This window comes from Megalobrama amblycephala, linkage group LG10 (assembly GCF_018812025.1).
Source record: "Megalobrama amblycephala isolate DHTTF-2021 linkage group LG10, ASM1881202v1, whole genome shotgun sequence".
Taxonomy (NCBI): Eukaryota; Metazoa; Chordata; class Actinopteri; order Cypriniformes; family Xenocyprididae; genus Megalobrama; species Megalobrama amblycephala.
In genome coordinates, this window is record NC_063053.1 from 28,843,474 (window position 1) to 28,856,377 (window position 12,904).

General features: G+C 38.3%; 1 protein-coding gene across 6 annotated transcripts in view; it reads right to left on the reverse strand.

Moving 5' to 3' along the window:
• pacs2 (phosphofurin acidic cluster sorting protein 2) overlaps nt 1-12,904 on the reverse strand; it is a 55,275-nt gene that overhangs the window by 20,525 nt on the left and 21,846 nt on the right. For 5 of the 6 annotated variants that reach the window (XM_048205654.1, XM_048205653.1, XM_048205652.1 and 2 more), the window contains exons 3-9: nt 9,678-9,767; nt 9,091-9,216; nt 8,844-9,003; nt 7,575-7,648; nt 7,414-7,494; nt 7,235-7,294; nt 296-447 (exon numbers count right to left, since the gene is read on the reverse strand). In XM_048205654.1, the coding sequence (XP_048061611.1) occupies nt 296-447; nt 7,235-7,294; nt 7,414-7,494; nt 7,575-7,648; nt 8,844-9,003; nt 9,091-9,216; nt 9,678-9,767 (743 nt within the window). The remainder of the gene's footprint in view (nt 1-295; nt 448-7,234; nt 7,295-7,413; nt 7,495-7,574; nt 7,649-8,843; nt 9,004-9,090; nt 9,217-9,677; nt 9,768-12,904) is intronic. The other variant, XM_048205650.1, reaches the window with a different exon arrangement.

A 12,904-nucleotide genomic window follows, 5' to 3' on the forward strand; every position in this document is an offset into this window, starting at 1 on the left:
CTAACCCACTGATGTCACATGGACTACTTTGATGATGTTTTTATTACCTTTCTGGACATGGACAGTCTACCGTACATACATTTTCAATGGAGGGACAGAAAGCTCTCGAACTAAATCTAAAATATCTTAAACTGTGTTCCGAAGATGAACGAAGGTCTTACGGGTTTGGAACGACATGAGGGTGAGTCATTAATGACATAATTTTAATTTTTGGGTGAACTAACCCTTTAATAAAATAACACACATCTCAACATACTAAACATCCACTACTGAACAAACTCTCTCCTCAACATACTTGAGTTTGGGTTTTGGGGTGCTGAGAACACTTTCATCATCATCCAGATCCGGCCCACTGTCACTGGGATTCTCAAACTCCAAACTCTCTAGATCCAGATCTTCCTCTACCTCTGGAGGCGGCTCGGCTGGGTCCTGCTCCGAGTCCAACACCTACAAACATTTAAACATTTATTCCTCATTCGAACTGCATGGAAGCGAAGGGCAAGTAGAGCGAGGAAGGGTGAGACAGAGGGTGAAGCATAATCTGATAAAACAGAAAATGCTCAGACTCAGCTGCAGGGGAATCGATCCCAAAGCGGCATGTGATGTTCCTGAATATCATTAATGGGAGAGGAAGTCAATCAAGGACTTAAGTTTGCAACCATCAATGGTTTGTGTAAATCCAGCTTCTTCAGATATTAAGCTGCTGCTGATTGAGCTAAATATACTAATGTCATTTCTGCAACTAAATTAGACAGTTATATATACAGTGTCCTCCACAAATATTGGCACCCTTAGTAAATATGAGCAAAGGCGGCTGTGAAAATAAATCTGCATTGTTTATCTTTTTGATCTTTCATTCAAAAAATTCTAACCATTGAAGGAAAATAATTGAAAATGGGTGGAAAAGCTCATTATGAAATAAATGTTTTTCTCTAGTTCATGTTGGCCACAATTATTGGCACCCAATTATTGCAATGTCCTTTTCCCAAGAGAACAGTTCTGAGTCTTCTTCTATAATGCCTGATGAGTTTGGAGAACACCTGACAAGAGATCAGAGACCATTCCTCCATACAGAATCTCTCCAGATCCTTCAGATTTCCAGCTCCATGTTGGTGCTTCTTCTCTTCAGTTCACTCCACTCATTTTCTTTAGGTTTCAGGTCAGGGAACTGGGATGGCCATGGCAGAAGCTTCATTTTGTGCTCAGTGACACATTTTTGTGTTGGATTTGATGTTTGTTTTGGATCATTGTCCTGATGGAAGATCCAACCATGGCCCATTATTGGATTTCTAGCAGAAGTGGTCAGGTTTTGATTTTTTATCTGTTGGTATTTGGTAGAATCCATGATGCCATGTATCTAAACAAGATGTCCAGGACCTCCAGCAGAAAAATAGGCTCACAACATTAAAGATCCAGCAGTATATTTAACCGGGGACATGGGATACTTTTTATCCATGTGTGCACCAAATCCATCTGGTGGGTTTGCTGCCAAAAAGCTATTTTTTTTTTGTTTCATCTTACCACAGAAGCCGGTCCCATTTGAAGTTCCAGTCTTGTCTGACAACTGAATATGGTGGAGTTTGTTTTTGGATGAGCAAAGAAGGATTTTTCTTGAAACCCTCCTAAACAACTTGTGGTGATGTAGGTGCTGTTTGGTAATTTTTTTTTAGGCTTTCTGAGACTCAAGACTCAACTAATCTCTGCAATTCTCCAACTGTGATCCTTGGAGAGTCTTTGGCCACTCAAACTTTCCTCCTCACTGCGCATTAGGACGATTTAGACACTTGTCCTCTTCCAGGCAGATTTGTAACATCTTTAGTTGATTGAAACTTCTTAATTATTTCCCTGATGGTAGAAATGGGGATTTTCAATGCATTAGCTTTTTTCTTATACCCATTTTCTATTTTGTGAAACTCAATGATCTTTTGCTGCACATCAGAGCTATATTATTTGTTTTTTCTCATTGTGATGAATGATTAAGGGGATTTGGCCTTTGTGTTTCCTCATATTTGTACTCCTGTGGAACAGGAAGTCATGGCTGCACAATTTCATGCTCCTAGTCACCCTGGTGTGCTAAAAAATGTAAATGTGAATGGGAATATACTTCAGAGATATTTTACTCAGAAGAATTTCTAGGGATGCCAATAATTGTGGCAAACATGTATTGGAGAAAAACATTTATTTCATAATGAGCTTTTCCCCCCATTTTCAATTCTTTTCCTTCAATGAAAGGTTAGAATTTTGTGAATTTTTTGAATGAAAGATCAAAAAGATAAACAATGCAGATTTTTTTTTTTACAGCCGCCTTTACTCATATTTACTAAGGGTGCCAATATTTGTGGAGGGCACTGTATATTTCATGAAATAATGGCAATACTGTTTCTCATACTATTATGTTTGTAATATTAGTCAGTATACAATATATACTAAGCAGCATTTAGTTAGTAGTAAGCTAGTATTAAATTTCAAATTTAACCCTCTGACTGGTGTTCAAAATGCTAAATAATTTCCTGTAATCAAATATTGCTGAAAACCTTCAGTCAGGCTTCAGTTGGTTCCATAATAAGAATCAGCATACTGTCAGAACAGGAAGTAACCTGAGACATAATGCTGATGAGATCATGTTTCTGTCCCACTGGACGTCACTGCTGTTTCTGCACATCACTGTACACTTCCTGTCCTTGAGAACGGGACTGACCTCTGAACCCAAAGTGGCATGTGTTTACATACTTTAGAATGGTATGGAACCGAATACTAGCTTGCAACTTACTGTATACTATGGAGGCATGTGAAAGAGTGCTTTATGCAATTCTAAACATTTTAAACTATAGTATGCTACTTTGCTGTTATATTGTTTGTCACATGACCACCTCACGTTGCATGATTACATCAGCAAATATTTTTTAATGCAATTATGTGTAAAATGTGTCAAAATTAACAGTCCAATATAAATTTAAAAAAGAAGCTTTAGTGCATTACACTGCATTGAGGCCAAAAAAATATAGTATTCGAATATAGTAGCTCATCCAGTTATTCCATGCATACAGCATATACATTTGCATAATGTACACAGGAATGGTATGCTGCTATGCTGTTTAGTACAGAGTCAAAGTCCTTGTTCCAGTCCTGCTCTCATTTTGTAGAACTCTACTTGGCAAGATTATCATCTAACAAGGTTTCGGTTTCCGTAGCAGTGCTGATCATGCATGGCTAAATTAATCTGTGGAGTCACGTGAGGGTCAAGCCACCAGCCTACTGACTCACAGACTGAACACAAGCATGCAAGAGTAGAAGAAGTCTTCTTCCTACAACTAAACATTTATAAATTAGTTTATTAGGTGAAATGTTGAACTACCTATCTGTCAGATGTGAGAAGTCTTTGTAATTCTACAGTATATTTAGTTAAACACAAAATAAGTTGCACACAAACATGTATTTGGTCCAATGAGAAGGAAAAAAGTTCCAGGTTTCACTCATACTGCAAAAGTGGGTCACCGCATAAGTCAACAAGCACAACCTGACTAACATGTATTTGAGCACTTAAAGTGCCCCTATTATGCTATTTTAAAAGGTTCTTAATTTTGTTTTGGATGTTTCCTACAATAGGTTTACAGGCATCCATAAACACTTTCTCAAAATATACAGTACTGTGCAAAAGTCTTAGGCCACCGCCAGCTTTGATGATTTAGCAATGTTTTAATGACCATCCTTAATTATTTTTCAGTCTCTTTATTACGATACAAACAGAAAATACAGAAAATATGTACACAAAATGTAAAAGCATTCTGAACAAAATTCTTTCTTTAAAGGGGTTTCCTTGAGCTTTTGACATATTAGAGGTCATCATACTTTAAGAATATCCTGTAAGTTTTAGAACTGAAAACTTCCTTGTTAGTCCAATAAAACCTTTAATTGACACCAGACTCAGAAAACGTCAGGATTTTCAAAGTGGGGATCTATGACGTCAAAGGGCAGCAAGCACCGCCTCCGCAGAAGAAGATCAACGCCTACTTCATCACTGCTTGTTTAGCCCCGCCCACCGATTCGCACATGACATGCAATAGGCCTATATGGTGCTAAACCAGATCGAGCTACCAAGCAATAAACATGCCGTTGAGTATTACAAAATATTGTGCAGCGCCTGGACTCAACAGTAACGCAACAACATGTAAGTAACTGTGTTAAAGGTGCCCTAGAATTAAAAAGTGAATTTACCTCAGCATAGTTAAATAACAAGAGTTCAGTACATGGAAATGATATACAGTGAGTCTCAAACTCCATTGTTTCCTCCTTCTTATGTAAAACTCATTTGTTTAAAAAATTTCCGAAGAACAGGCGAATCTCAACATAACACCGACGTAACCGACGTTACGTAACAGTCGGGGTGTACACCCCAATATTTGCATATGCCAGCTCATGATCGAGGCATTAGACAAGGGCAGCCAGTATTAACGTCTGGATCTGTGCACAGCTGAATCATCAGACTAGGTAAGCAAGCAAGAACAATAGCGAAAAATGCAGATGGAGCAATAATAACTGACATGATCATTGATATCATGATATTTTTAGTGATATTTGTAAACTGTCTTTCTAAATGTTTCGTTAGCATGTTGCTAATGTACTGTTAAATATGGTTAAAGTTACCATTGTTTATTACTGTATTCACGGAGACAAGACTGTCGTTATTTTCATTTTTTAAACACTTGCAGTCTGTATAATTCATAAACACAACTTCATGTTTTATAAATCTCTCCAACAGTGTAGCATTAGCCGTTAGCCACGGATCACAGCCTCAAATTCATTCAGAATCAAATGTAATACATCCAAATAAATACAATACTCACATAATCCGATGCATGCATGCAGTATGCATGACGAACACTTTGTAAAGATCCATTTTGAGGGTTATATTAGCTGTGTGAACTTTGTTTATGCTGTTTAAGGCAAGCGCGAGGCTCTGTGGGCGGGGAACGCGAGCAATTAAAGGGGCCGCAGCATAAAATCGGCGCATTTCTAATTATGCCTCAAAATAGGCAGTTAAAAAATTAATTAAAAAAAATCTATGGGGTATTTTGAGCTGCAACTTTCAGGGGACACCTTAGACTTATATTACATCTTGTAAAAAACGTTCGATGGCACCTTTAATTCTAATGCCTGATCTGATATTAATGATTTATGTGCAGTCAGATGTTCTTTGTCTGTGACAGTAAATCAAACCCGTGACTAAATGTCAACTTGCATTGTTTCTCTTAGTAGGATGAAAATAATCTGTTATTTAATGGTGATAAAATTATATAAAGAAAGCGTTCAAAGAACGGTCCCTTTGCAATTGTTGGAGCAACGCGCACTGAAGCTGTCAATCAAACGGAGGTTTATCAATGACTGACATGCAAAACTCCAGTTTTATTAAAGGAATCTCTTAGTTATATCGCGTTTGCACTTTTAGTAAAGATGAAAACATTTGTTAGTGTGCAGAAACTGAGTTGCAATGACGAGACTGCTTTCATGAGCTCAACATGTCTGTGATCAGCTACAATCTTCATCACTGCAACCTTTCATGTCACGATCTAAATATAATGCCATAGATCGAAATGTAATGCAGCACTTTTCACAATTAGTTAACCTTGCGAGCTGTAATAGTAAAAACACGCAAAAAGAGAGAGTAATACTTGGCTATTTCAAATGGAAAGATGTTAGCCAATCACAGCAGTGGGCGTTTACACTGAAGTCTCACAGCAGACACGCCCCTTAAAACAGAGCGTTCAATCAATCAGGGTAGGAAAAATGCCTTTTATTTCTAAATTATGACAATTTTGAATGTAAAAAGCATACTAACATTATAAGTACACCCCAGGAAACATTATAAAACAATAAAACAAAGCAGGTCATGGCCAAAAATCTTGTGTTTTTAGTGTGACTTCCTGGAATTCTTCCATTTTCTCAAAAATGAATCTCTGAGAAACTTCTCATCGGATTTTGAAAGTTTTCTTGGCCTTCCAGTCCTTTTCCGTTCCATTTAGGTTTAAGAGAGCCGGTTCCTGCTATTGCTCAGGGGATGTCAATAAATACTTGCCACTTTAGCCTATAAAAGCTGTTTTTTTTAATACTGCATACAAATTTCCTGTATTTTCTGTTTATATTCCAAAAAAGAGACTGAGAAATATTTATATATGGTCATTATATCATTGCTAAAACAACTTTTGCACAGTACTGTACATTTTACATCACCCCTTTTCTCAGTGTCTGAAATGATTCAGGATTTGGCCAGCCTACTCTGCTCTGATTGGTCAAATAGCCCAGTCTGTTGTGACTGGTCTGACACTTACAGAGTGTGTCAGAAACGAAACACCCATAACCGTATCAGAATTAACAATTAACACAGAATTAACACAGTTACTAAAGTGGCAAGTATTTATTGACTTCCCCTGAGCAATAGCAGGAACCGGCTCTCTTAAACCTAAATGGAACGGAAAAGGACTGAAACGCCAAGAAAACTTTCAAAATCCGATGAGAAGTTTCTCAGAGTTTCATTTTTGAGAAAATGGAAGAATTCCAGGAAGTCACACTAAAAACAGATTTTTGCTTAAAGGGGCCATGACCTGCTTTGTTTTATTCTGGAGGCTTCCTCAGTACTTTTATATACAGTGAAACCAACAGTAACAATATTGTTGGTTTTACTTGACAATAACATAAACCATACTCTTCCAGCCCTCAGCTACAACTACAGTATTTGAGGGCAGGTCAAAGTAGATGTTGTTCACAGGCAGCCAATGAAGACCATAGGCTGGCATTATGCAAATTTGCTACAAACCTTCATAGGTTCGTACAGGAAGTAAGACTGGAATTACTGAAGGGCTGGACGATTAATCGAAAAGTAATCTAAACTGAAATTCAGAACCTCTAACCGGCATAATTTTCCCATGTCAGTTATTACGTTTTTTTAATCCTGTTAATACTTTCTCCTTTAAAAACATACTACCGCATGTATGGTCATGGTACTGGTACTGCGCTAATTTATCTGTATCTGATTTACAACGAGCAGAAATCTGTAAGAAATGTTACGAACCAGATAAAATAACTGCTGAAAGTGGGCTGTTATGTCTGAGCACTCTTTCATTAGGAAAAAAATATCCCACCTTTAATAGTCAAGCATATTTACAGTACAAACCTTTTCAGTGAACTGAGGGCAATTAATAGGGGCACTTTAAGCAACATGTAAACTATTTTCACCAACCTCATCAGAAACTCTGAACCGTTTGAGCAATGCCACCACGCGCTGCTTAAAGTTCTGCTGCTAATGGAGAAAGAGAAACAAACACACAGACATACACGCTCATATTAACAGTGTTTAGTACACGATCACATCTGACAGTGATGACTGAGTAAATTCTCATTGTTCTCTGGTATTCTTACCCTGGTGATTGACGCCGTCCTGACTATTGACCTTCTTTGCTTTTTGGGCTTCCTAATCTCGTATTCGTCATCCTCAAGATCCTAAGCAGCATGTACAAACACGGGTCAGCAAGAAGAAAGCGAAGTGAGGTTGCTTTGTTTGTGCGTGGGCTTGTAATCACCTGTCCTTGTGCTGCGTCATCACTGGCCTCCTGCTCCGACGAGAAGCTTTCATACTCTTCTTCTGAGTAATTATCTACCAAGTCAAATAAACAATATTATAGAAAGGAGAGTTCCAGTCCTGAATGCTGATTGGTCAATACAGCATTCCAGCTAGGGATGCACAGATATCAATAATTATTTTTATGTAATGGTCCATAGCTGATAAATGGGCAATATAATGAATCTATAATATTTTACTTTAAAAATAAATAAATAAATAAAAAGGAAATTAAAACACTAAAATAGTTGGTGTGTATATATATATATATATATATATATATAAGCAATAAGGTACGAGAGGCTGTGTTATATCATGAATAAATCACGGCTGAAGGGCGTTGTTAGGCACGAGTGCCTGCAACCCCTTCAGCCGTGACTTATTCACGATACAGCACAGCCTCTCATACCTTATTGCTTTTATAAACCAGTTACCACCACTTTCTAAAACGGTTACCACCATTAAAGCCAAAAATATGTATCAATGCAACTTTCATGAAGTAAACTTTCACTAAAAGCCTTCCTTCCGCCGGAAAAAATAGTCCTTGACCGTGAACAGCAACAGAAGTTACATTATTACGCCATTAGATGGCGGCAAAGACTGTCTTTATGAGTGTGTCAGTCAGTAGCGAAGACTTTTACATTGAAAAGACTGAATTGTTGTGAACACGGAACAAGACGCAACTGACAAATGCTTTGACTAGCGCTGTCAGTCACGGGAAAACCCCTTAACTGTTAAAAGGACAAGATATTGCAGAAGACATTTAAACAGATTTTTTATTATGAACATAGGACTGACCTGAAGGAAAATGCTAAATCTGAATGCAGGTAATAAACTCGCTCAATCGATCTCTTTCTCACAATACTCTTCTATATAATACAGTAAGCTTCAACCCTCTAAATCTCAGGGTTGGGGGTGGGAGGGGTTGGAATATTTTAGATCAAAGGGGTTCAGCTGACAAAAAAAAGTCTGAGAATCCTTACTATAATGAACAGTACAAAAAAAAATACCTTTTTTTTATCTTGTATGAAAAAATATTCAATTTGCATGAGTTAAAAATAAGTGTTAAGAATAACAAAGGAGGTATCACTGGGACGTTTGTTAGATAACCCATGAAAAACTTGACTTTAGTCTGAAACAGAATGTACTGTATGTAATGTAATGTTATGGTCAGGGACATGAACAGACTAATTCATTAAAAATGAATGTGTATGATTGGACGATTTTTTACCAGAACATTTGATTTTCTGTCCCAGAATGGCCGCCTCCTCATGGTCTATAGGCTGACTGGAAAGGGAATAGATCCAAATCTCAGCAACTTTACCCAGAAACTCCTTCTGATTACTGCACAGAGCCAAGACCTGCCCACCTTCTGCAGGATGCTGCATCACCTACACACCATCACAAATAAATCAGCATGTAAGCGTGTGTGCGTTTCAAAAGTGACACTATTAGCCTCAGTGAGAAGACTGAAATACCTCTGCCATGTCTATAGAACCAGCAGCCAATGTCTTGTAACCCAAAATTGTTCGGTTTTTGTACCTCTTCCTCCTCTGAAGCAGGATTTGCAACTTATTTCCCTCACGCTTCAGAAAATGAGGGTACTACTCACATTCAAACACGCACACATGGGATAGAAAGAAGAATATCATCAAACTCAATTTCATAATAAAAACTCTAAAATGATTTAGTGCACACTGACATGATGATGATGATGATGTCTTGAAAACAATATTGGCTCTGTTTCAAAACCTAGTAAACCGTCTACGCAGGGAGCATTTGAAGGTATCAGAGACACACTTCCGAAGCAAAGATTGTTTCTACGACACCTTCCTTTGGGCCAAATTCCAAGGCAGCACAACATTTGCGGTGAAAGCACTCCCATAATGGATTGTCAAGAATGATGTACAGCGTTCCACATTAGCCACTTATGACGTTCTTTGTCAAACAAGGCAGCTGCTCCTGTAGGCAGTGGACAGCTAGGCAGTTTTGGAACAGAGCCATTGTTTTTAGAGTCATTTATGATTGAGCGATTTGAAAATGTGTGTTTTGAGGATATCTTTACCTGTAGAGAGAATGTGAGAGCGAGATCAGTCTCCACCCCACCAGCAGGGGGCAGCACTATCTCATGAGAGCGCAGGATCCGCTTGGAGCCCTACATCACAGGCGCAAACAGACATTCTGGATTTCACACAATTGCTCCTTTTGTCACTTTGAAGAAACAGTAATCCACTTAATTTGGAATTGTGTTTATTGCCAAGTGTTTTGGTTTGGCTTTTCTAATTTTGTCAAAAAGAATTTGCCCCCATACTTCTGTATTGGCCAAAAATGTGTTCATTCATAAATATACAGTCATGTGGAAAAGAAAGGACACCCTTTAGAATTTTATGGTTTTACATATCAGAATATAATTAATTAAAATCATCTGGTCTTCAGCAGGTCTTAAAAAAAAGATAAATATAACCTCAGATCATCAAAAACACATGACATATTACACTGTGTCATTATTTATTTAACAAAATTAAAGCCAAAATGGAAAGGCCTTGTGTTACAAACTAAGTAAACCCTATGATTTAACTGCTTCTAGAGCCACTTTTAGCAGCAATAAGTTGAAGGAATCATTTTCTGTACAACTTTATCAGTCTATTGCATCATTCTGAAGGAATTTTGGCCCACTCTTCTTAACAACGTTGCTTCAGATCACTGAGGTTTGTGGGAATTTTTCTGTGCACAGCTATCTTAAAGAGTTAGTTCACCCAAAAATGAAAATTCTGTCATTAATTACTCACTCTCATGTCGGTCCATACCCGTAAGACCTTCATTCATCTTCAGAACACAAATTAAGATATTTTTGATAAAATCTGATGGCTCATTAAGTCGCTTTATAATATTAAGGTTGAACCACTGTAGTCACATGAACTGTTTTAAATATGTTTTTAGTAGCTTTCTGGGCATTGAAAAAGGGAGTGTTCTTGCTGGCGATGGAGGCCTTACTGAGCCATCGGATTTTATCAAAAATATCTTAATTTGTGTTCTAAAGATGAACGAAGGTCATACGGGTATTAAACTACATGAGGGTGAGTAATTAATGACATAATTATCATTTTTGGGTGAACTAAACCTTTAAGGTCCCGCCACAGCATTTCAGTTGGGTTGAGGTCTGGACTTTGACTAGGCCATTGAAACACCTTGATTCTTTTCTTTTCCAGCCATTCTGCTGTAGATTTGCTGGTGTTCTTGGGATCATTGTCTTGTTCCATGACCCAAAATCAGCCAAGCTTTAGCTGTCGGACAGATGGCCTCACATTTGACTCTAGAATACTTTGGTAAACAGAGGAGTTTATGGTCAACTCAATGACTGCAAAGTGCCCAGGTCCTGAGGCTGCAAAACAAGCCTAAAATCATCACCCCTCCAACACTGTGTTTGACAGCTGATATGAGGTGTTTATGCTGATATGCTGTGTTTAGTTTGCGCCTAACTTGGCACTGTGCATTATGGCCAAAGGACTTTGTTCCAGAAGTCTTGAGGTTTGTTCAGATGCAACTTTGCAAACATAAGCTATCCTGTCATGTTCTTTTTAGAGAGAAGAGGCTTTCTCCTGGAAACCCTTCCAGACATGCCAAACTTGTCCCGTCTTTTTCTACTTGTACTGTCATGAACTTTAACATTTAACATGTTAAATGAGGCCTGTAGAGTCTGAGATGTAGCTCTTGGGTTTTTTGCAGTTTCTCTGAGCATTGCACGGTCTGACCTTGGGGTGAATTTGCTGGGACGTCCACTCCTGGGAAGATTGGCAACTGTCTCAAATGTTTTCCACTTGTGAATAATCTTCCTCACTGTAGAATGGTGGACTTCAAAAAGTTTGGAAATGGCCTTGTAATCCTTCCCAGTGGACTTCAAAAAGTTTGGAAATGGCCTTGTAATCCTTCCCAGATTGATGGCAGCAACAATTGCTTCTCTGAGATCATTGCTGATGTCTTTCCTCCTTGGCATTGTGTTAACACACATCTGAAGGCTTCAGACCAGCAAACTGCCAAAACTTCTGCTTTTATAGAGGTGATTACACTTGCTAATGATCAATTAATCAAAGGCATTTGATTAGTGCCGTCTGACTGATACTTACCCTCTTAAATCCTACGGAAGCAGTAAGGGTGTACATAGTTTGTCACACATGGCTTCTCTATTTTAGCCTAGTTTTGTTAAAGGAACACTCCACTTTTTTTGAAAATTGGCTCATTTCCCAACTCCCCTACAGTTAAACTGTTGAATTATACCATTTTCGAATCCATTCAGCTGATCTCCAAGTCTGGCGGTACCACTTTTAGCATAGCTTAGCATAGTTCATTGAGTCTGATTAGACCGTTAGCATCTCGCTCAAAAATGACCAAAGAGTTTCGATATTTTTCCTATTTAAAACTTGACTCTTCTTGACTCTTTCGGCGTAATAATCAAGGAACCTTGCTGCCCTACCATGGGTACAGCACAGGGAGCATGCCTTGCAACCATGGAGACATTTGTGAGAGACGCTGCGTAATATCATTGCACCTGCTGCACTCATGGTATGGCAGCAAAGTTCCTTGATTATTACACCGGAATGAGAGTATAGTTCCTAGCCATATCGGCCTAGAAAATCACAATTTTTCATTGAGTTTTACCATTTTCGAATCCATTCAGCCGATTTCTGGGTTTGGCGGTACCACTTTTAGCATAGCTTAGCATAGTTAATTGAATCTGATTAGATCGTTAGCATCTTGCTCAAAAATGACCAAAGAGTTTCAATATTTTTTCTATTTAAAACTTGACTCACTTGTAGTTGCATCGTGTACTAAGACCGACGGAAAATGAAAAGTTGTGATTTTCTAGGCCGATATGGCTAGGAACTATACTCTCATTCCGATGTAATAATCAAGGAACTTTGCTGCCGTACCATGAGTGCAGCAGACGCAATGATATTACGCAGCGTCTCTCACAAATGTCTCCATGGTTGCAAGGCATGCTCCCTGTGCCGTACCCATGGTACGGCAGCAAAGTTCCTTGATTATTACGCCGGAAGAGTCAAGAAGAGTCAAGTTTTAAATAGGGAAAATATCGAAACTCTTTGGTCATTTTTGAACGAGATGCTAACGGTCTAATCAGACTCAATTAACTATGCTAAGCTATGCTAAAAGCAGTACCGCCAGACCCAGAAATCGGCTGAATGGATTCAAAAACGGTAAAACTCAACAGTTTAACTCTAGGGGAGTTGGAAAATGAGCCTATTTTCAAAAAAAAGTGGAGTGTTCCTTTAAGAA